Below are 22298 nucleotides of genomic sequence, written 5' to 3'. Positions count from 1 at the left end.
ACGAGATGCAACAAAGACAGAAGAGTTGAAGAAAGTTGAAAGTTGAAGATAGAGAGAGAGGAGAAATAGAGGGGAGTTGCCGAAGAAAAACAAGATGAAGCACTAAAACCACAGCATCCTTTACTTATATATACGTACGTACAGACAGGTGAAAAGAATTAGGACACCCCATGAAAACCTCTGTCTTTTTCAACATTTGATCAAAATAACAAATACAACTGAAGAAATGTCTTTACAATTTTACATTTTATAAAATGTAAATAACAGAAATGTTTCCTTGGAGGGAAAAGTAAGAGGACGCCCACATTTATTACTACTTCAGACGCCTAAAACTAGGATCAGGTGATCCACATCAGCTGCAGATGATCAAAACATGGTTGGAGCGGATTATTCTGGAGGAGTCTGGAGTCTTATTTAAACCTCAGACGTTTAGTCTGGTCTGCTCTTGATTGACGGTTGAAGTGAGGGGTGAAGAAGATCACCATCATGGCCAGATCCAGAGAGCTCTCTGAGGCCTTCAGAAAGAAGGTTGTAGATGCAGGGGAGTCTGGGAAGGGGTTTAAAAAGAGGTCAGAACTATTAGAAATAGTTCCACTAAATCATTAGGTCAGGCCAGCCTAGCAAAGTCAGCCCAAGAGCAGACCTCAAAAATCCTAAAATGTAATTACAGGTCCTACAGGTAGGTCTCGCCACAGTTGACGTGAAAGTACAGCGTCTACCATCAAATAGAGAAGCAGAAGTCTGATCTTTATGGAAGGTGTGCAGGGATTGAAATGCTTGCTGTCAAATAAACGTCAGGGTTGGAATCAAGATTCTCTCTGAGGTCCTGGTTTTTGTCTAAGCGCTTTCTGGCAAACTTCAGCCCTGATGTGGATATTAATTAGTAATAAATATGGGCGTGTCCTAAAAAATGTTTCCCGAAAAAAGAAAACTGCATTTGTACCAATCACACAATTTTAAAGACTTCTTCAGTTGTCATGCGTTTAGTTACATTACCTCCATCTCTCAATACTGTTCGAACGAAGATCAATTGGCTTTCATGGGGTGTCCTAATTTATTTATTTTATTTTAACATGACTGTATATTTCCCTGTCCAAATAAAGTCCCAAACATTCTTAGAAAAGCCATCTATAAAGCTTTCTGTCATACACTAAACAGCCTAGCTGCTTTAAGTTAACCTTTAACGGACATGATGTTATGGATTACCAACAATGGGATGTTGGCACTGTTGAAAAGAGAGTGGCATTAAAGGAAATACTATCTGTGTCACAACGACTACATAAGAAATCAAAGAGGATCTAGACGGTCTAATGAATGAAAATCATAACTTTGTTACATGTGCAGAAAAGAAAAAGGTCCTCTTATGTTTGATCATTCATAATGAATAACGAACTACGTCATGCATTACCAGTTCAATATTCATAACAGTAAGTAAATTAAATAAATAAATGTGTGTACACACGCATACTAGGAGGGAAAAAAAAAGCAAGGAGAGGATAAAAAAAATTACTAAGCATAGACCAAAAAAAATAAATAAAAATAAATAGAAAAACAAGAAACAACAGATGAGGAGCATGCATGAAGCAGGTGTTATGCCTATTACATTTGCATTTGGACAACTTGTACTACAACACACGACAGAGCAAAGCAGAGGATAACAGCAGAAGAAAGACAAGAAGCAGGTTAGGCAGAAAGCAGGACAGTGCCGAGCTTACAGTGCACACTTAAAGACGCGTCTCCATCAGCACTGAATACTGAATATACCACCTCGCTCTACTCTGCTGATTCTCTGATAATCAGCTCTGACTCTACAGAGCAATTTGCACCTTTAATGGTCCCTTTCAAGCGAGCCAGTGTGGGGCCTGCTCTATCTGGACTGAGAGATAGAGGCCAAGTCGTGAGGAAATGCTGTAGAAACCAAGAATGACTTCACGAACAGAAAGGATGACGACGAAGATGGAAGAAGAGAAACAAAAAGGACTTTCTAGTTGATGGGAACCGAGACTGAAAGTGCATTGAGAATCCAGGTTGACAATGCAATGAGACGTGGGTGGGGGGGAGAAGGGGTGAAACCCGAAGGGTCGAAACCCGAAGGGTCAGGGAAAGGAATGTGAACTATAAAATCAAACCAAATCAAAGAAGCAAAAAAAACAAGGAAAATAACAACTAGGTGATGTAGGGCGATCGTATGGAGAGAACCTGCCGAGGCTCATCGTCCAATGAGCCATCGATGGAACCGCAAAATTCCAGTATGGCAAAGAAGAACAGAAACGGATGAAGGAACTGCTCCATAAAACTAATGAGCAAATCATAAAGGAAAAACACAAACGTGACAAAGACGTGACGTGGCGTCGTCCCTTTCAGAGACTAGGTCTGCTCCATCTTCAGCTGCATCTTCTGCCCAGCTGCCCCACTTGGGTTTAAAGAGAAAGATCTGGAGAGATCTAAAGGCTGAACTTGAAGTGTGTTGATCAGTGAATGGACCGCAGCTTTGGACAAATATGGTCGTCTCTGGGCACTCTGGGGGTAAAAATCTGACCTCCAGCAGCATCTAAACATCGGACACAAGAGTGGAACTGGCCCGAGACGCAGCGGCGCTCCTACCTTGCGCTGTCGGCATAAGCTGCTGGAGGGGAACGCCAGGAGATCCTAAAGGAGCTACAACAGGATGCTGGAATATCATCCCATGGCGACCCACTTCGATCCGGGACCTCTTAGCCTGATCTGGGATGTAAAACACACAATTCCCTCAACACGCAAAAAAAGTACGAAGAGAAAAACTAAAGAACAAAAGAAAACCAAAAATAAAAACAACGGAAAAACGAAAAGAAAATATTAAAAACACTTGGCACACAGCAATGACGATTGCAGACCAGCAGTCAGACATTAGGAAGCTATGGCTCCCCGTTTTGTGGAATTCAGGCTTCAAACACACAGAGCTGGGAAAAGATGCCGGAATATCGATTAAGCAGAAGCAAATTTAAGGAGGAAAAGGAAATGAAGGAAAGAAAAAAAGGGGGAAAAGGAAAAGAGAGAAAATAAATGGTCCTGTGTCAGCGCCTTTCTACCTGCTTGCGCCAAGGCCTGCTGCCTTTTGAAGGCCTCCATGTCCACCGGATTGGAGATGCTGCCACCTGCAGCTCCAGGGTGAACCTGTGGAATTGTAAAGAAGGAAGATGGGAGTTTAAAACAACTGCAGTACGACAATAAAAAAAACAACATCTCATTAAAAGTCACACAGCGACAAATCTTACTCAGCTGCCACAATTCTAAGCAGTTTAGAGGCTTCAGCAATGCAGTATAAGTGAATACAGTATTGGTTGGTTTAACTGGCAGAGCACCATCACTACACATTTACAGACAGGGTGAATATGAGGAAGCTTTTGAAAGAGCCACCAGACTGATGTTTCCAGAGATTCATCTCTCTGGTGGCCCACCTGGAACTGCTGTTGAGCAGAGAACGCTGCCGACACGTTGGGTGGGAGTTGGGTGGCTATGGCAACAGGCGTCACCGTCTGGCCATCCTTTCCAGTTACTACCTTCACCTGGTTGTCATAGGAACAGATGTAACGGTCATGTAATTCCTCAATTCGACAAAAACAGGGCCATCATGATTATGCTCACTGAACCCAAGAAAACACCCCCTGATTAAAAATTACATTCTTGCAGAAGCTGCTTGATAACGATGTACATTCACCTACAGGCCTTTCTTCTTCTCACTGACACATGTCTATCAGAAATACGGAACCAAAAAAAGCCAAGACCAATTTGCAGCACTAAGAGACCGCAGTAAACAGACAGCATGACAGACCTTTGAATGCATTTATGCCACATATTGGCATGCTGACATCCCCCCTTTATAAAATATCTGTTCGGTCTGGTCCACTTCTACTCAAACGTCTAAATAACCCCCATCATAAAGGGTTCTATGTAGTCTGTCTACTTCAAACACAAAGGAAACACTGTGCTGCACAAATCAATTGTTAACATTATTATTATTATTATGATTATTATAAGGAACTGTCAACAGGTTCTCCAACATAGGGAAGTAGGGCTGCACAATATAGTCGTTTCAGCTTCGCCATCACAATGTGGGCAAGTGCAACAGTCACATTTAATTCTGTGTTAAAACATTTTTGCTGCTTGATGCAAAAGAAAAATGTGCTGATATATGTGTGATAACTGGGCTTGAGGAAGGCCCTTAACCCTCCCTCTGGGCATGTGTGTCCATCACCATCCCCTGTGTAACCCTGATGGGTTAGAGGAAGAGCCAAATTCTACCCGTGTCCTACACTAATGTTGAATATGGGGGTCTTGCCTTGTCTTATTTATCCAAACTTCCACTTTTCACCCATTTTCTCCCCAATTTAATTGGACCACCAATTACCCAACCCATACATACTCTCCCCCTTATCCCACACGATGCCCCCTGACACCAGTAAGGGCGGACCAACACACACTCCCTCCACCGCGTGCACCGCCAAGCCGCTCATTTTTCGAACTGCTGCTGATGCAGCATCACTGGGCGACCAACGCACCTGGAGGGAAGCGCCGTATACCTGTATAGAAAGCACCATCTGCCCACCCTGGAGAGAGCGACTGGCCAACCGTGCTCTCTCGTGGGCTTCAGCTGTCGATGGCTAGCAGAATGACTGGGATTCAAACCAACGATCCTCTGATCATAGTCACAGCGGCTTAGTCCGCTGGACCAGTATATCGTGACATGTTGGCTCATTGACTTTGATTGATTTTATTAATATTGCAATATATGCTGCATAAAAAAATACTACAATGTCAGTTTTCCCAATATTGTGCAACCCTATAGTGAGGAACCACTCCTCGCCTTATTTTTTTATATAATCTCTTCTAAAAGATCCCCTTAGTAAACAGACTGAAGAGAATAAAAGCCCTCCAACAAAGATATCCAATAACCATCCAAATATTCATGCAAAATATTTAATCAAAAGACTTTTACCTCATCATTGATCACCTCCGACTGCTCCTCCTCTTCCTCCTCATCCTCTATGTCCAGATCATTTTGCCTCAGATAGGTGAAGAGGGGTACGCACGGCTTCTTCTTGAACGCCAGGTAGTCCATCATGTTGCCTTGAAGGTGTTGCAAGAAGAAAAGCTCGATCAGGTACTCTTTGAAGACCTCCTTCAGGCCCTCCATCTTCTTCTCGTGGTGCTCCAGACACTGCTTCCTCAGACGAGCCACTTCAGGATTGGGGGGTGCTATCTCCTCCAGCTTCTTTGGCTGAAGCTTCTTGACCGAGCAGACCCCTGTAGGGGTGAGCGGAGTGTTCGGGAGCCCCTGAGAAGTGCTGCTCCGAGACGGACTGGATGGAGGGACGGCCGACGGAACGCCAAAAGTGGCAGTGGCGGATGTAGCAACGCCTGCTACCACGCCTTGGGTGGTCTTCTCGAAGATCATGGGCCGCAGCTGGCCCTGGATGATGCTGCTGATCTGCGGAGGCAGGTTGGAGGTGGTGATGTGACCAGGGCTCCCCAGAGTTGGCAGAGCCGTCCCAGTTGCCACTGGGCTTTGTGGGCCAAGGTGGTGGATGGTGCCCCCGGTCTGAGAATGCGGCTGAGAGAGGCGTCTCTCCCTGACGGATGCTGGCGTCCCGGGAGAAGCCAGCTGCACTGCTCCGGCTGTGGTCAAGCCTGGGTTTTCTTGGTAGACAAAATGGCCAGTTCCTGGAGGGCTGGCAAGGTTGATCTGTCGGACCATGATACCTGCCTCAACGAAGCGAGTAGGGCTTTGCCCACACACGCCCAGAGCGGTGCCTGGAGCACCTGGCCTGGAGACGGCCTGCAGGGGGACTGGGCTGTGCTGCGTGGGACTCTGGGGCTGCAGAGGCTGCGGCAGAGGCGACGTCACTTGGATGTATGAAGAAGATCCGTGTTCAAACCTCCACTGGGGAGCCTGGTGCTGGAAGCTCGGGGATGCAGGACTCTGAAGAGGCAGCGGGGTCAGTGTGATCTGCTGGTTCCCTGGAACCATAGACCCCACGTTCTGCAAAGTGATGTTCATGTTCTGTCCGGTAACGGGGCTTCGGCTCATGATGATCTGGTAGTTTGGAGACTGCGGGGCTGAAGGGCTTGCTGCTGGGGCGAAGGTGGTCACCGGTGACTGGGGATGATTGGCAGGTGCTGTCTGATGCTGGGTAACTGTGATGGTCTGCTGCTGGTGCTGTTGCTGCTGTTGGTGGTGGTCCTCAGCCTCAGAGCCTGTGAGGGATTTGGATCTCTGAAGATTTCGCTGCACATTTGGTGGGCCTCCTCCATGGTGCATTGCGCGGCACTGTTAGTGATTACAACAGCACACTTCAAAGGAAAAGAAGGAAAAATGATACAGGTTATAAAGTAAACATTTATGTTGCGCTTCAGCAGACCTTCATCACATTACAGGACTGAGTCCCAGATTTAACTCAAACGCACACAGTAGCACAATCCACTGACCTACAGATACATGCCATCCCTTTATGCTATTAAGTTATGAAACCCACAGAAACACACATTTCCATTTACACTTCAACTCACTGACTCTCAGATTATTATTGATATTCATATAAACTATTAAGGCATGTAAATTGTTTTCTTACTTTTAACAATCCGGTCCCTTAATTTAATAAAAGCTTTTCCCTTAATTTAATAAAACTCGTTCCCTTAATTTAATAAAAGCTGTTCCCTTAATTTAATAAAACTCGTTCCCTTAATTTAATAAAAGCTGTCCCCTATATTTAATGAAACTCGTTCCTTTATTTTAATGAAACTCGTTCCCTTAATTTAATAAAACTCGTTCCCTTAATTTAATAAAACTCGTTCCCTTAATTTAATAAAACTCGTTCCCTTAATTTAATAAAACTCGTTCCCTTAATTTAATAAAAGCTGTTCCTTTATTTTAATGAAACTCGTTCCTTTATTTTAATGAAACTCGTTCCTTTATTTTAATGAAACTCGTTCCCTTAATTTAATGAAACTCGTTCCTTTATTTTAATGAAACTCGTTCCCTTATTTTAATGAAACTCGTTCCCTCAACTTAATAAGTCTTTCCCTCAATTTAATGACAGGCCTTCCTCTTAATTAAATAAAAGTCGTTCCCTCAATTTTAACAGTACATTCCCTCAATTTAATAAAACTCGTTCCCTCAATTTAATAAAACTCGTTGACTTAATTTAATAAAACTCGTTCCCCCAATTTAATAAGTCATTCCCTCAATTTAATAAAACTCGTTCCCTCAATTTAATAAGTCATTCCCTCAATTTAATAAAACTCGTTCCCTCAATTTAATAAAAGTCGTTCCCTCAATTTTAACAGTACATTCCCTCAATTTAATAAAACTCGTTCCCTCAATTTAATAAAAGTCGTTCCCTCAATTTTAACAGTACATTCCCTTAATTTAATAAAACTCGTTCCCTCAATTTAATAAAACTCGTTCCCTCAATTTTAACAGTACATTCCCTCAATTTAATAAAACTCGTTCCCCCAATTTAATAAAACTCGTTCCCCCAATTTAATAAAACTCGTTCCCCCAATTTAATAAAACTCGTTCCCCCAATTTTAACAGTACATTCCCTCAATTTTATAAAACTCGTTCCCTCAATTTAATAAAACTCGTTCCCCCAATTTTAACAGTACATTCCCTTAATTTAATAAAACTCGTTCCCTCAATTTAATAAAACTCGTTCCCCCAATTTAATAAAACCCGTTCCCCCAATTTAATAAAACCCGTTCCCCCAATTTAATAAAACTCATTCCCCCAATTTTAACAGTACATTCCCTCAATTTTATAAAACTCGTTCCCTCAATTTAATAAAACTCGTTCCCCCAATTTTAACAGTACATTCCCTTAATTTAATAAAACTCGTTCCCTCAATTTAATAAAACTCGTTCCCCCAATTTAATAAAACTCGTTCCCCCAATTTTAACAGTACATTCCCTCAATTTTATAAAACTCGTTCCCCTAATTTAATAAAACTCGTTCCCCCAATTTTAACAGTACATTCCCTTAATTTAATAAAACTCGTTCCCCCAATTTAATAAAACCCATTCCCCCAATTTTAACAGTACATTCCCTTAATTTAATAAAACTCGTTCCCTCAATTTAATAAAAGTCGTTCCCCCAATTTTAACAGTACATTCCCCCAATTTAATAAAACTCGTTCCCCCAATTTAATAAGTCGTTCCTTTAATTTAATGACAGGCCTTCCCTTTCATTTAATAAAAGTCGTTCCTTTAATTTTAACAGTTAATTCCCTCAATTTAATAAAAACTCGTTCCCCCAATTTAATGAATTATTCGCCCCATTTTAATAAAAACAGTAATAAAACAATCCCTCAGCGGAACAAACTGTTCCCTCAATGTAATTAACAGTATTTTTAATTTATTCAAATGATCCAACAACATATGGATCCAACAATCAACTAAACAATCCGCTCACCCAACTACCCCAGATCACTCCAGCTACCCCAGATCACTCCAGCTACCCCAGATCACTCCAGCTACCCCAGATCTCTCCAGCTACCCCAGATCACTCCAGCTACCCCAGATCACTCCAGCTACCCCAGATCTCTCCAGCTACCCCAGATCTCTCCAGCTACCCCAGATCACTCCAAGTACACCAGATCTCTCCAACTACACCAGATCTCTCCAACTACACCAGATCTCTCCAACTACACCAGATCTCTCCAAGTACCCCAGATCTCTCCAAGTACCCCAGATCTCTCCAAGTACACCAGATCTCTCCAACTACCCCAGATCACTCCAACTACCCCAGATCACTCCAACTACCCCAGATCTCTCCAGCTACCCCAGATCTCTCCAACTACACCAGATCTCTCCAGCTACCCCAGATCACTCCAGCTACCCCAGATCACTCCAACTACACCAGATCTCTCCAACTACACCAGATCTCTCCAGCTACCCCTGATCACTCCAGCTACCCCAGATCACTCCAGCTACCCCAGATCACTCCAGCTACCCCAGATCTCTCCAAGTACACCAGATCACTCCAACTACCCCAGATCACTCCAAGTACACCAGATCACTCCAAGTACACCAGATCACTCCAAGTACCCCAGATCACTCCAACTACCCCAGATCACTCCAACTACCCCAGATCTCTCCAGCTACCCCAGATCTCTCCAGCTACCCCAGATCACTCCAGCTACCCCAGATCTCTCCAGCTACCCCAGATCTCTCCAGCTACCCCAGATCTCTCCAACTACACCAGATCACTCCAACTACACCAGATCACTCCAGCTACCCCAGATCTCTCCAGCTACCCCAGATCTCTCCAGCTACCCCAGATCTCTCCAGCTACCCCAGATCTCTCCAGCTACCCCAGATCACTCCAGCTACCCCAGATCTCTCCAGCTACCCCAGATCACTCCAACTACACCAGATCACTCCAGCTACACCAGATCACTCCAAGTACACCAGATCACTCCAACTACCCCAGATCACTCCAACTACCCCAGATCTCTCCAACTACCCCAGATCACTCCAACTACCCCAGATCTCTCCAGCTACCCCAGATCTCTCCAACTACACCAGATCTCTCCAGCTACCCCAGATCACTCCAGCTACCCCAGATCTCTCCAGCTACCCCAGATCTCTCCAGCTACCCCAGATCTCTCCAACTACACCAGATCACTCCAACTACACCAGATCACTCCAGCTACCCCAGATCTCTCCAACTACACCAGATCTCTCCAGCTACCCCAGATCACTCCAGCTACCCCAGATCTCTCCAGCTACCCCAGATCTCTCCAGCTACCCCAGATCTCTCCAGCTACCCCAGATCTCTCCAACTACACCAGATCACTCCAACTACACCAGATCACTCCAGCTACCCCAGATCTCTCCAACTACACCAGATCACTCCAACTACACCAGATCACTCCAGCTACCCCAGATCTCTCCAACTACCCCAGATCTCTCCAACTACCCCAGATCACTCCAACTACCCCAGATCACTCCAGATAAGCTGAGATCTGGAGGGTTTTGGTGTCTGAATATTGTTCCTCCTCTATAATCTCTCTGCCCTACAGCGACAGCCCTGCCCCGTGTGGTCCTGCCCGGGGGTCTCATCACCAGCTCCAGACCAAGCTCGCCCTCCTAGATCAGCCCGTCTCCGGGTGTACCGGGTGTACCGGGGGGGGGGGAGTGAGCGGCTGAGGCTCCACACAGCGCCCGCTCTCAGCCCCTCGTCTCCGGATCGCAGCGCAGCCACTCCGCCTTCAAGGCCCGGAGTGTAGCGTTAGCCAGAGAGCTAACAAGAGGCCTGTACGGGACCAGCCCGATACCTAGACTCAAACCCCGGCTCTCACTCCTGCTTTTGGACCCAATGTTCCTCGCCCGAATAAACAAAAGCCCGAATGCGGGTTTTTACACCCCGGAGCTCCGCTGTGCTTCCCCGCGGCTCCGAGCAGCGCAGAGCGCCGTCGCCTCGCGCTCGCTGCTTCAAAACAGCCCCAGCGAACACCCATTATCCACCCATACTCACATTCAGCACAGACCTGCGGCGAATAACATCTACCGAAACGTCCCTGTAACGTATAAACGCCCAAAACAATAAAACTACGCGGTATAATCGTTAAAAACGCGCTGAAATCCGAGTAATTCTCCTGAGGTAATCGACCCGTTAGCCTCATGCTAACTGTTTTTCGCTCATTCTTCTCCGGCTACCCGGATGAACTCAGTCAGTGGGGGCGGGACTTCTCGTTTGACCGACATGAGCACAAACCAATCAGCGAACGCAGAAACGAAGGCGATAACCAATGAGATACGGGAATACCCGAGCTGTACGGTCACATACAAAACACAAGAAGTATAAAAGTCTTTTACGAGTTTTTACATTATTAATATTAATTATTCCACCAGCCTCATAAAGTCGGTACGTTTTAGGACTATTTTTAGAGATGTAGTAAGTGAGCTTTGTGCGTATAAATAATAATAATAATGCTAAATTAATAAATAATCAATATGGTAAATAGCAACAATAAAGGATATATTGCTTTAAAAGTAATGCAATTCTGAATATATATACTATAATAATTTTAGGAGTAATAAAGTCACACTTGAAGGCCAGGTAAAAAAAAAAAAGTTTTATAAATGATATCATTTTTAATCTGCCTTTTTTTGTATCTCTGTTCAAAGAAAGTTGTGTGTTGTTTTAATAATGTATAATAAAAAAAAAGTATTGTCATTTATTGCTAATCAATTTTATAAGTAAGGGATATAACTGTTATAACATTGCAACCAGTCTGCAAGCAGCAAAGACAATCCATACAAAAAATATAATAAATGAAAGTATAACTGCACATATGTAGTTTCCCCTATCTTTCCTTTTAAGTATATTTAAGTGGTGGTTAGAGCTCCGGGCTATTGATGACAGGGTTGTGGGTTTGATACCCGGGCTCGGCAAGCTGCCACTGTTGGGCCCTTGAGCAAGGCCCTTCACTCTCTCTGCTCCCCGGGCGGCTGGAGATGATTACCCACCGCTCTCAGGGTGTGTGTGTTCACTGCCCCTAGTTTACTTGTGTGTGTTCACTACCACAGATGGGTAAAATGACACATTTCGCTGTGTACAGTGACAAATACGCGCACCTTTACCTTTGTATAGCTGTAGTAGCCATTTATCCAGCAGTTATATAGCTTAAACATAATCTATACAATACATATATGAATATATCAAGCAATTATAAAAGATGCTGCATAATATGACAGGTTTATTATAAAAATCATACTTAAACGCAGGTAAAAATTGATTTATTTTGAGCACACACACACACACACACACACACACACACAAACACACACACACAAACACACACACACAACAAGCTTATAATTGACTTTTTGGGGTTTTCGTCATGGACAAAAGACAAGTATGGACACACGCAACAACAAACTGTAACATCACATATACAAAAAAAAAGCTATATAAACTTTCTATCAGTTTATAAAGTTTTGTGTGCATTTTTCTGTGCATACATAAGGCCACTCCTCACACAGACGTAAACAAAAGTCAATCAAGGAAATAAAGACACGTAGACTTGATCCGTGACAGAGTCAAACTAAAGCAGCGAATTCCAGATGAGCTAAAAGACGAGCCTTGCGTTGAAAGATATCGCTTACAACTGAATATAAATTAAATACAGAGCGGGGGGGAAAGACACTACAGTGGACAGCAAGCATAGTCAGTTATAAAGTGCTTCATTGTACATACACATAATAAAGGTACAGTAGCTGAATTCTCAAAGTACTCAAATATCCAACAACAAGCATCAAGTATTGTTTCCATTTCTTACATAGTATTAACAGACCACCCAAACATTCAGAACAGTGGGTCTGCGAAAATGTGCTTTTGCTTGGTCTATCAGTTAGTTAATAGAAGTGTAGGCTACAACTTGTTCTGTGTAACACTGACACCACGTGACCCGTCTAACCTTTCACAACACAACTCAACCCAAACAGCAGTTTAAAAACCAATACGTTCCCTGTAAGTCCTCATACAGCACTGTGCAGAGCGTTTAGGCCCCTAATCCCATTATTTAAACCCCGTCTCTCAGCAGTGAGAGAGTTTTTACTGTAGAAGCTCCAGATCTCCTCAGAATAGATAAAGCAGGTGAACATAAATCCAGTAAAAAGGAGTAAGAGCTTTTCATTCTGAAGAAAGAAAGTAGTGAGATCTTGTCGGTGAGCTAGTCTGAAGAACAGAGCTCGGTTCCTCCAGGTTTCTCCTGGACGCCCCCCAGTCCAGCCAGCACAGCGTGGAGGAAGTGTTCAACTCCATCAGCAGCAGCAGCTGCAGCAGCTCACCTGATTTACCATCATTAAGCCCTGATTTACCAAACCAAGAGAACCTTAAATAATACTAGACTCCATGAGGAGAACTTTGGAGATGTTCTAATGAAGCTTTTGCAGCTTTTTCAATTCTGTCTAATCTAAATCTTCTGCACAGAACTGTATGTCGCCATGAACCCCCCCCCTCACCCCCAAGGATCATGCAAATACATGCTTCAGAAGATATAAAGGGAGTCCTTCTGCTTGATGTTTTTTAGAGCAAGACTGCCTACCAATGTAGAACTTCTCACAGTTCCTCCAGTGTTTTCTTCCGAACATAACTGAGGTTCTACATTTATAGGTAATGCAGATGCTTTCCAGTCAAAGTACTTCTCAGAAGACAAACAAGCGGGGCAGACTGGACTCCTCAGGCAGCACCAAACATGTCAGAGAATACTAGGTTTACATGCTAATGTTTGAATCACTATTAGTCCTTAAAGCAGGTTTTCCAAAAGCTCTCTCCACTAAGGACTTGTTGGTGAAGTCACACATGGCTGTATTTGGCTTGAGCATGAGGCCCCTTCAGCATGTGAGTAAATCAGCCAAGGCAGCAGATCCAAAGAACGAGAGAGAGAGAGAGAGAGAGAGTGAGAGAGCAGTCGCTTCATCCATCTGTTCATATTGTGACTTGAAGATCCTCCTGAAACGAGGGTAACGAGCAAATACAGAAGAGAAGTCTAGTGGGGATCAGGCACACAGTCCAGGCTGAAGCGAGAAGAGTCGGCGCTCGATACACTGCTTACCTGTAGACGCACACACACACACACACACACACACATTATTAGAAGATGTGACTGCATTCAGCACTAAGAGCATTAGTGAGGTCAGGATGTTGGATGATGATCACCCCCCCAACTTAACTCATACTCCTCAACTCATCCCAAAACTACTGGATGGAGCTCTACCACCATCCATAATTCCAGAGAACACTGAACGGCGCTGTTCTTGCACTGCTCCCCAGCTTCCCAATGCTGGGGGCTTTATACCCCTCTAGCCCACGCCTGGCATTAGGCAGCATCGGGCCAATAGGTTCATGTTTATTTATCTGCTCCAGAGAGTCCTATTCTATTGGCAGTACTTCCTACCGGGACTAGACATGCTGTGTCACATCTGTGTCAGCAATGGGTGCATGCATTCATTAGAAGGGGTGTCCACAAACATTTATGTCCATGACAGGGCACTCTCTATTATAAAAGCTGCCTGAGGAAGCATTACCAAGGATAGAGAGACATTTCAGGCTCCTCCCTTTTAACCACCTGGAAGAACATCTTGGATGATCTCCACTGGTGCGATGCTCTGGAGGAGCTATGCATGAGCCCAATGTGACCATGCCCAATATATGTTCACCTTAGTGGGGTATAAAGCCCCCCAGCATTGAGAAGCAGTGGAAGAACTGTGCTCCATCCAATATTTTTGGGATGAGTTAATGAGTTGGGGATGATAAGGTGGGGTGGTGATCATCATCCAACATCCTGACCTCACTAACACTTCTGTTGCTGAATGCAATCATATCCTCACAGCAATGGCAAATGCCAAATGCAATATTTAATAGAATCTAATAGAAAGCCTTTCCTGGTCAGAAGACACAGTTACTCCAACATGAGCAGTATAAAGTATAAAGTGTGTGACCTTACTGATACTCTAGTGTGGCTGAATGCAATCAAATCTAGACAACTCTGGTACATTATTCTGAATCAATTATCAACAAGACAATTGATTCCAAACTTTTGAACAGCAGTGAAACACTCACATTTGTTGATGTTGTTGAGGTCTGATCTCTCTGTAATGATCAGAGACAGGCCCTCCATCAGCAGCAGGGCTTTCTGATAGCGCTGAGCCGAGGCCTCGCCGTGGTGGAACATTTCATCCAGAGCAGCAGCCTGGACCTGAGAACATATGAGGAATGCAGGAGGTTCAGGAGACACTGCTACTGGTATGAACCTCTAAAAAAGGTTTGATTTACAGTACTGTTGAATAGCTGCCTATCTAGGCCATACGTGATTAACTGCTCAGTAACACACTGATATTAGAATAAACATTCCTACAGAAAGTGGTGGTGGATCTAATCATTATCATTAGAACATCTCCAAAGTTCTCCTCTCCCATGGAGTCTAGTATTATTTAGAGTTCTCCTCAGATCAACACCTGGTTTGGTGGTAAATCAGGGCTTAATGATGGTAAATCAGGTGAGCTGCTGCTGCAGCTGCTGCTGCTGATGGAGTTAAACACATCCTCCACGCTGTGCTGGCTGGACTGGGGGCATTCAGGAGAAACCTGGAGGAACCGAGCTCTGTTCTTCAGACTAGCTCACCGACAAGATCTCACTACTTTCTTTCTTCAGAATGAAAAGCTCTTACTCCTTTTTACTGGATTAATGTTCACCTGCTTTATCTGTTCTGATGAGATCTGGAGGTTGTACAGTATATACAGTTTATATATGCATATCAGAATATTATGACCACCAACCACATAGTGGGAATTACCACTCTTGGATGCTACCAGATGCTACCACCCTCGCCCTTATCATGCCCTTTTGGATGTCAGTGGTGTGTTCGCCTATTCATATGTGCAGCAGACCCTGCAGTCACATGGCATGCGTGACGTCCTGTGCAGAGTTCATTCCAAACCAGGGGTGGTCATAATATACCGATATGACTTTGGCAGGGTGGTAGACTTGTGGGTGTGTATAGGGGTGTGTATGTGTACGTACCATTTGGACAGTGTGTGAGTAAATGATTTTCTCAGCAGTGATGTTATTGAATCGGTCCATCAGCTTCTGCTTGGTGCTGAAGAAGAGCTGGAGCCTCGCAGTGAGAGAGCGGCACAGCGACACGCAGTCCTTATACATCTCGTTCAGCTTACGCACCACTACACACACACACACACACACACACACACACAGCAAAATGAACAGATATCAAGAACATCTCAAAACAGCTAGAGCAGCATCATTACAGCATTAAACATGCTCTCAGTATCACAGTCAGTGCCTGAGAATGTCTGCCCTTCAGTCTCCTGCAGCTAAACTGCAAATGCTGAGAGCTCTAAATTAGCCTATTAGCCTGTAAAATGGGTCACTAGACGAAGCATCATAATCACCATCATCATCATCGTCATCATCATATGCTTCCTAGTTGTAGTGAGTGCGGCTCTACAGCTGGGGGTCTTACCCTGTTTAACGGATGCTGAGGGGTAGAGCTTTTCCTGCTTAATCGCCTCCATCGCTCTATGCAAGGCAGTGGACAACAGCTCAGCACACTTCATATACAAGACCAGCTGCTCCGCAGAACTAAACACACACACAAAACAAAGTTCCTGTGTTAGCATGTGTGTGTGTTAGCATGTGTGTGTGTAAGTGTGTGTGAGTGTATCTATAAGTAAATACAAGTGCATCACCTCTGAAGATCATATCAAATACACTTCTGTACTCTGCAGTAAGTTGCAGTATGTTTTTGCTAGATGGTTGCTATGGAGTCTTTTGTGGTTGCTAGGTGGCTTCTGAGGTATCCCAGGTGATTGCTGTGGTGTTGCCAGTGGGTTGCCATGCTGTTGCTAAGTGCCTGCTAGGTGGATGCTGTGCAGCTGCTTTGGTGTCCCAGGTGGTTGCTATTATTTCCCAGGGGATTGCTAAGTGGTTGGTAGGTGGTTGTTATAGGTGGTTCCTATGGTATCCCATGTGGTTGCTATAGCTATATAGGGTGCTGATATGGCCTTTCAGGTGGTTTAGTGCTTTAGTGTTGCTATGCTGCTATTAAATGCCCCCTAGGCAGTTGCTATCATATCCCAGGTGGTTGCTATGATTTCCCAGAAGATTGCTTAATGGTTGTTGGGTGGTTCCTACAGTGTTGCTAAGTGGGTGTTAGATGAATGCTATAGTGTTGCAAGATGGCCTCCCAGGTGGTTACTATTGTGTTTCAGGTGGTTTCTATGGTGTTGCATCTGGGTTGCCATTCTGTTTGTAAGTGTCTGCTATATGGTTGCTGTGCAGCTGCTATGGTATCCCAGGTGGTCGCTATGATTTCCCAGGAGATTGATATGGTGTTGCTTTGTGTAGTTGGTATGTGGTTGTTATGATGCTGTTAAGTGGTTGCTAGATGAGTGCTGAAGTGTTGCAAGGTGATTGCTATAGTATTTCAGGCAGGTGCTATGATGTTGCTAAGTGGTCGCTAGGGTGCTGCTATAGTCTCTCAGGTGGTTACTACTGTACTTCAGGTGGTTGCGATGGTATTTCTAGGGGGTCGCTATACTGTTGCTAAATGGCTCCTAGGTGGTTGCTTTGCAGTTGCCATCATATGCCAGGTGGTTGCTACAATTTCCCAGGAGATTTTTAAGTGGTTGTTAGATCAGTGCTATAGTGTTGCAAGGTGGTTGCTATGGTATTTCAGGTGGGTGCTGATCTCTCACCTCCACTCTCGGCTCAGCTGGCTTATCTGGTCGGCCACCAGACTCTGCTCCAGAAAGGAAGCATCTGGAGTCTCACTCCGCTCAATCCCACTGTCCTTCGCGGCAGCCACCTCTATCACGCAGTGGACGAAGGCCAGAGTGAAGCGCAGGCGGGCCAGCATGTCTGTGTGACCCTGCTGTGGTAGGACAGGGAGAGGGGTTAGGTCAGTTTCTCTGGGACATTTGGTATGCAGCCTTTTCAGAGCTGAAAGCACAGCCTGTTACCTCCATCAGTGTCTCCTCCGGAAGCTCAGGGGGCACAAAGGCCACACCTCCAGGCAGATTAGCCGCTATGGGGTCTGTATAACCGTAGCGCTGGTTGTCTGGCGAGTTGTAGGTTTTGTGGAAGTGGCCGCAGGTCCAGCCAGGGCTAACAGGACTGGAGCTCACTTAAACAAGCAATAATGTACATAGTGTTAGCACGGTACATTTACAGTAGATATTCTGTACATTTTACATACACATATTTTATACCAATACTTGTGTACACTATATGGACAAAAGTATTTGGACACCTGACAATTTATTGTTTCTTCCGAAGTCAAGGTTTCTCTACTGTCCAGGGAAAGCTTTCTACTAATTTTTGGTGTTGATGAGGTCAAGATGTTCCATGATCAACACCCCATCTCACCCCTGACTCCCCACCTCATCCCCAACTTCCCTACGCATCATTCCAGATCACAGTTCCTTCCACTGCTCTACAGCTCAATGCTAGGGGCCTGTATACCCATATAACCCACGCCTGGCATTAGGCAGCATGGTGCCAATAGGTTCATGTTTACTGTATCTGCTTCCTATTCTATTGGCAGCACTTCTCTACAGGCACTAGACAAGCCGTGTGTGTGCATTTGCAATGGGTGCAGCTTAAAGTAGTTACATGCATTCATTAGAAGGGGCGTCCACAAATATGTGGACATATAGTTTATGTTCAAAAGACAAAGAGGCTGTCCTACTTTTTTTTCACATTGCTCTATACTGTACATGTTCCATAACTTGCTGTTCACAAGTTTGGAATCATTTCTCATATTAACATTGTTTTGTTATGCAGCTCATCTACAGCTGTATTCATCACTTTCGGGGTCTTCAGTCCTCTCACCTGAGTAGCGTCTGTGTTTAGTGTCCAGAGGAGGAGTGTGTCCGTAAGGAGGAGAGCCTAAAGTGAAGAGCACTGGAGCAGGGCTTCCTGAGCCTTTCTCCACATATCCTACACCACCAGGGGGCGCTGAAAGAGCAAAAAGCAGAGAGACGACAAAACATATTTGTAAACAGGAGATCCCACACTGGTTCATGAGTTTATATAGGGAGCTTTCCCATGTTATGCTCAGCACTGAAGCTAAATATTATTGTATAAGCTGGGGCTTTTGTGAGCACCTGCAATGTCCATAGGCCTCTCTGTATTCAACCCTTCACAGCTCCCTCTGTCCAGCTGAGCTCCAAACACAGCTTTCAGCAGCATGTCTGACAGCCGGCCTGTGCTCAATGACCTAACAAACAAATAAACAAGACAAAAAGCATTATCAACACTTTTACAGTAGAGGGTTGAAACTGTGGAGCCTCATACAAACGTCTGCCGTTTAAGAGGCTAGAGGGAAAACTGTGCCTGTACCTTTTCACAGATCCTCTCCTCCTCTCCAAGAGATTGCTGGTGGGTACACAGCCCTCCTGGAGGTCTGGCATTGTCTTGGTGCGGCCCAGACCTGGCCCAAGCGCTGGCTCCAGTGCAGGGCACGGAGTCTGAGGGCAGCTGGCTCGTCTGCCCAGCTCCCACTGAGACACAGGAAACACACAGTGAGTTCAGACAAGTGTGGCAATCATGTTGCAATTCGCTAAATGCAACAGGCGTTCTGTCAGCTTCTTTAAGCAGTGTTAAAAAAAGCGCTTTCTCTTCTTAACAAAGCATTACCTCTGTTTATGACAGCACCATGTATAAATATTTATATTTCCTTTATGTAATAACATGTCCCATATGTATTATATATACATGGAAAAAATGAAGAGACCACCCTACAGGATCAGTTTCTCTGGCTTTACTATTTATAGGCAATGTGTTTAGGGAAATTAACATTTGCTTTGTATTTAAGGGCCTGTATGTAATAACATCTACTATATGTATTATATATATATTTAAAAGCCTATAAGTAATAACATCTACTATATGTATTATATATTCAAGGGCCTACATGTAACAGCATCTACTATATATATATATATATATATATATATATATATATATATATATATATATATATTTAAAGGCCTATACGTAATAACATCTACTATATGTATTATATATATATTTAAGGGCCTATATGTAATAGCATCTACTATATGTATTATATATATATTTAAGGGCCTATATGTAATATCATCTACTATATGTATTATATATATATTTAAGGGCCTATATGTAATAACATCTACTATATGTATTATATATATATTTAAGGGCCTATATGTAATAGCATCTACTATATGTATCATATACATATTTAAAGGTATATATGTAATAACATCTACTATATATATAAGTGTCTACATGTAATAACAAGAACAGTTAATTAAGTCTGAACATCCTTCTTAACGTTGGAATTATGGTATAATACCAGTGCACCGAGGATGCAGCCAGCTGAAGGGTGCCTGGCTTCTCAAGCATGAGTATGCCCCCCTAGTGTACTGTCGTGTTGTGAGCAGTACAGTTCTGTAAGCTTAGGGACTGACCCGGTGTACTGTGGTATCTGAAGTGTGACGGAGGGTCGTATATCTAGGGTTCAAGGTTGTTTCCATGGCACCAAGTTCAGAGAAGGGTGGAGAGACAGGACTCTGCTGGTGGAAGAACATGTCTGAGAGAGAGAGAGAGAGAGAGAGAGAGAGGGGTGAGCACAACATCTTAGAGATGAATAATCCTCCTTTTAAATACGCCTTTTTTTTGGGAGGAAGGGGGCAGCCGTAGCCTAAAGGTTACTGCAGTGGAATGTCACCAGTTCAATCCAGCAATTGTTCCTCCCTTTAAAACTCACAACTGAGGTGCCCCTAAGTAAGGAACCTAACCCCTTACTCAACTCCAGTTGTGGTATCTGCCCACCCTTCCAGGGGTATGTGTACTCACTGTCCTACTCCCCGGTGTGAGTGTGTCTGTGTTCACTGCCACAGACAGGTTTAATGAGGAGGTGGAAGTCTGGTGATAAAGACCGTTAATCTTAGTCTTAATGTTGTAGTTAATAACAAATGATTATATCTGATTAATATGCCTTAAATCTCAATATTAATGATGCTAAAATAATAAAACTGAGTAATTTGAATGATAAAGCCTGCAGTTTAATGCCTTTTTAAAGCAGTGTACTGTAAAACCATGTAGAAGGTAGGTAGAAGAGAGTCACTCACCCTGCAGACCTGTTCTGCTGCACTGTGGCTCAGGCTGGTCAGGCATCTCTGGTATAGTTCCCACTGACAAGATCAACAACATCACAAACATCATGCTAAACATCTCATGTTATCTTGCAGGGCTTTGGTTTATCTGAAGAACAGTGTGTGTGTGTGTGTGTGTGTGTGTGTGTGTGTAAACGGTATATGTGACCTGTGTGTGTATGAATGTTTGCAGTACTGGAGATGAACTGAAGATAACCCGAGATCCTCTATGTCAATATCAACTCTAGTCTGTACCTTGTGGAGAGGGCTGGTATGGTCTGGACCCCCCTGTGGACAGCCTGCGATGAGTCAAGCCAAATCCAGACTCAGGAGAGCCACCTGTCCGACCACATCCAGGGACACCACCCATGCAGTAGTGATTTGTGGGCACTGTGGTCCTGAGAGAGCAGAAATACAATGAGATTAGTTAACATCTCAACATGGTTTGAGGTAAAGAACAGTGTGTGTGACTTTTAAAAGCAAGCCCACCTGGACGCCCCCTGCAGGTTCTGCTCCATCCTCTGGTAGTTGTGGATCTGTGTAGGCACTGGAACAGGCACAGACTGGCTGTAGCTGCTACCACAGCACTCCACAGGCCTAGAGAGAGAGGAGAAGGAGAGGAAAGGAGGGGGATGTTTTGTAAGTTGATGTGTGCAGTGTGTGTGTGTGTGTGTGTGTGTGTGTGTGTGTGTGTGTGTGAGTGTGTATGTGTGTGTGTGTGCATAATGATTGACACTAGCAGTCCCAGAGACTCATAAAGACCATTTGTTTCTTAGTGATCCGTGAAATCCACCAAGCCAGAGCTTTTTCACTTTCTCTGACACTTTCGCATGCCCCTCACACACACACACACACACACACACACACACACATATATATATATATAGTACTATAATATTATCTAGATATGTAAGCACCTATATCTAAGATATAACATGTTCTATACATATACACACACAAGCACAAATATGCGTAATATATGGACAAAAGTATTGGGACATTTGCTCATGAAAGGTACTATAAACTGCTGGTGTTGGAGTAACTGACTCTACTGTCCAGGGAAGGTGTTGCTGTAATGATTTGATTGCATTCAGTGAGGAAATGCAAGAACATGAAGGTTTGCACCTAAGACAGTTCTATGGTTTTCTTGTCCTTGCAAAACAGTCAAGACACACATACACAGATACACCCTTACCTGGCAGTGTTTGGAGACATTTGAAGTGAAGGTGAGGACGGGGGTGTCCTTCCTACACAGGCAGCAGGGCTGAGCAAAGAACACCTGAGAAAGTCACACACAGGTGTCAACAAACACTTACAGAAAACAAGGAGGAGAACAATCCCACTACCTAATGCTCTCCAACACTTAGAGAAGGTCAACCCAGCCAAGCAGTCAATAAAGACATGGCTGAGTTTCAAGTTGACTGCATACACACACACACACACACACACACAAACACACACACACGCACACACACACCCTGAGGCTCCTAAAAACAAAGGTAAAGGGGTTAACATGTCAGTAAGACAGCAGAACAAGGACACACTCATACACACATCTGATCCACATTCCTCACAAAATATATATATATATACAC

General features: G+C 44.0%; 2 protein-coding genes across 2 annotated transcripts in view; both read right to left on the bottom strand.

Moving 5' to 3' along the window:
- Positions 1-10682, bottom strand: part of ep400 (E1A binding protein p400) — a 37768-nt gene extending 27086 nt beyond the window's left edge. The window contains 5 exon segments of the mRNA XM_072682506.1: positions 2605-2724; positions 3069-3153; positions 3438-3545; positions 4976-6330; positions 10514-10682. Coding sequence (XP_072538607.1) covers positions 2605-2724; positions 3069-3153; positions 3438-3545; positions 4976-6298 — 1636 coding nt within the window. The 5' untranslated portion in view covers positions 6299-6330; positions 10514-10682.
- Positions 10683-11762: 1080 nt separating this feature from the next.
- Positions 11763-22298, bottom strand: part of ulk1a (unc-51 like autophagy activating kinase 1a) — a 28742-nt gene continuing 18206 nt past the window's right edge. The window contains exons 15-28 of the mRNA XM_072682505.1: positions 21899-21982; positions 21193-21300; positions 20959-21101; positions 20680-20742; positions 20017-20138; positions 18905-19065; positions 18670-18782; positions 18395-18520; positions 17524-17687; positions 17260-17435; positions 16026-16144; positions 15566-15723; positions 14606-14741; positions 11763-13598 (exon numbers count right to left, since the gene is read on the bottom strand). Coding sequence (XP_072538606.1) covers positions 13543-13598; positions 14606-14741; positions 15566-15723; positions 16026-16144; positions 17260-17435; positions 17524-17687; positions 18395-18520; positions 18670-18782; positions 18905-19065; positions 20017-20138; positions 20680-20742; positions 20959-21101; positions 21193-21300; positions 21899-21982 — 1729 coding nt within the window. The 3' untranslated portion in view covers positions 11763-13542. The remainder of the gene's footprint in view (positions 13599-14605; positions 14742-15565; positions 15724-16025; positions 16145-17259; positions 17436-17523; positions 17688-18394; positions 18521-18669; positions 18783-18904; positions 19066-20016; positions 20139-20679; positions 20743-20958; positions 21102-21192; positions 21301-21898; positions 21983-22298) is intronic.

This window comes from Salminus brasiliensis, chromosome 6 (genome assembly GCF_030463535.1).
Source record: "Salminus brasiliensis chromosome 6, fSalBra1.hap2, whole genome shotgun sequence".
In the NCBI taxonomy this organism is placed as follows: domain Eukaryota; kingdom Metazoa; phylum Chordata; class Actinopteri; order Characiformes; family Bryconidae; genus Salminus; species Salminus brasiliensis.
The sequence above is the reverse complement of the archived record's forward strand: the minus strand, read 5'-3'. Positions and strand labels throughout refer to the sequence as shown.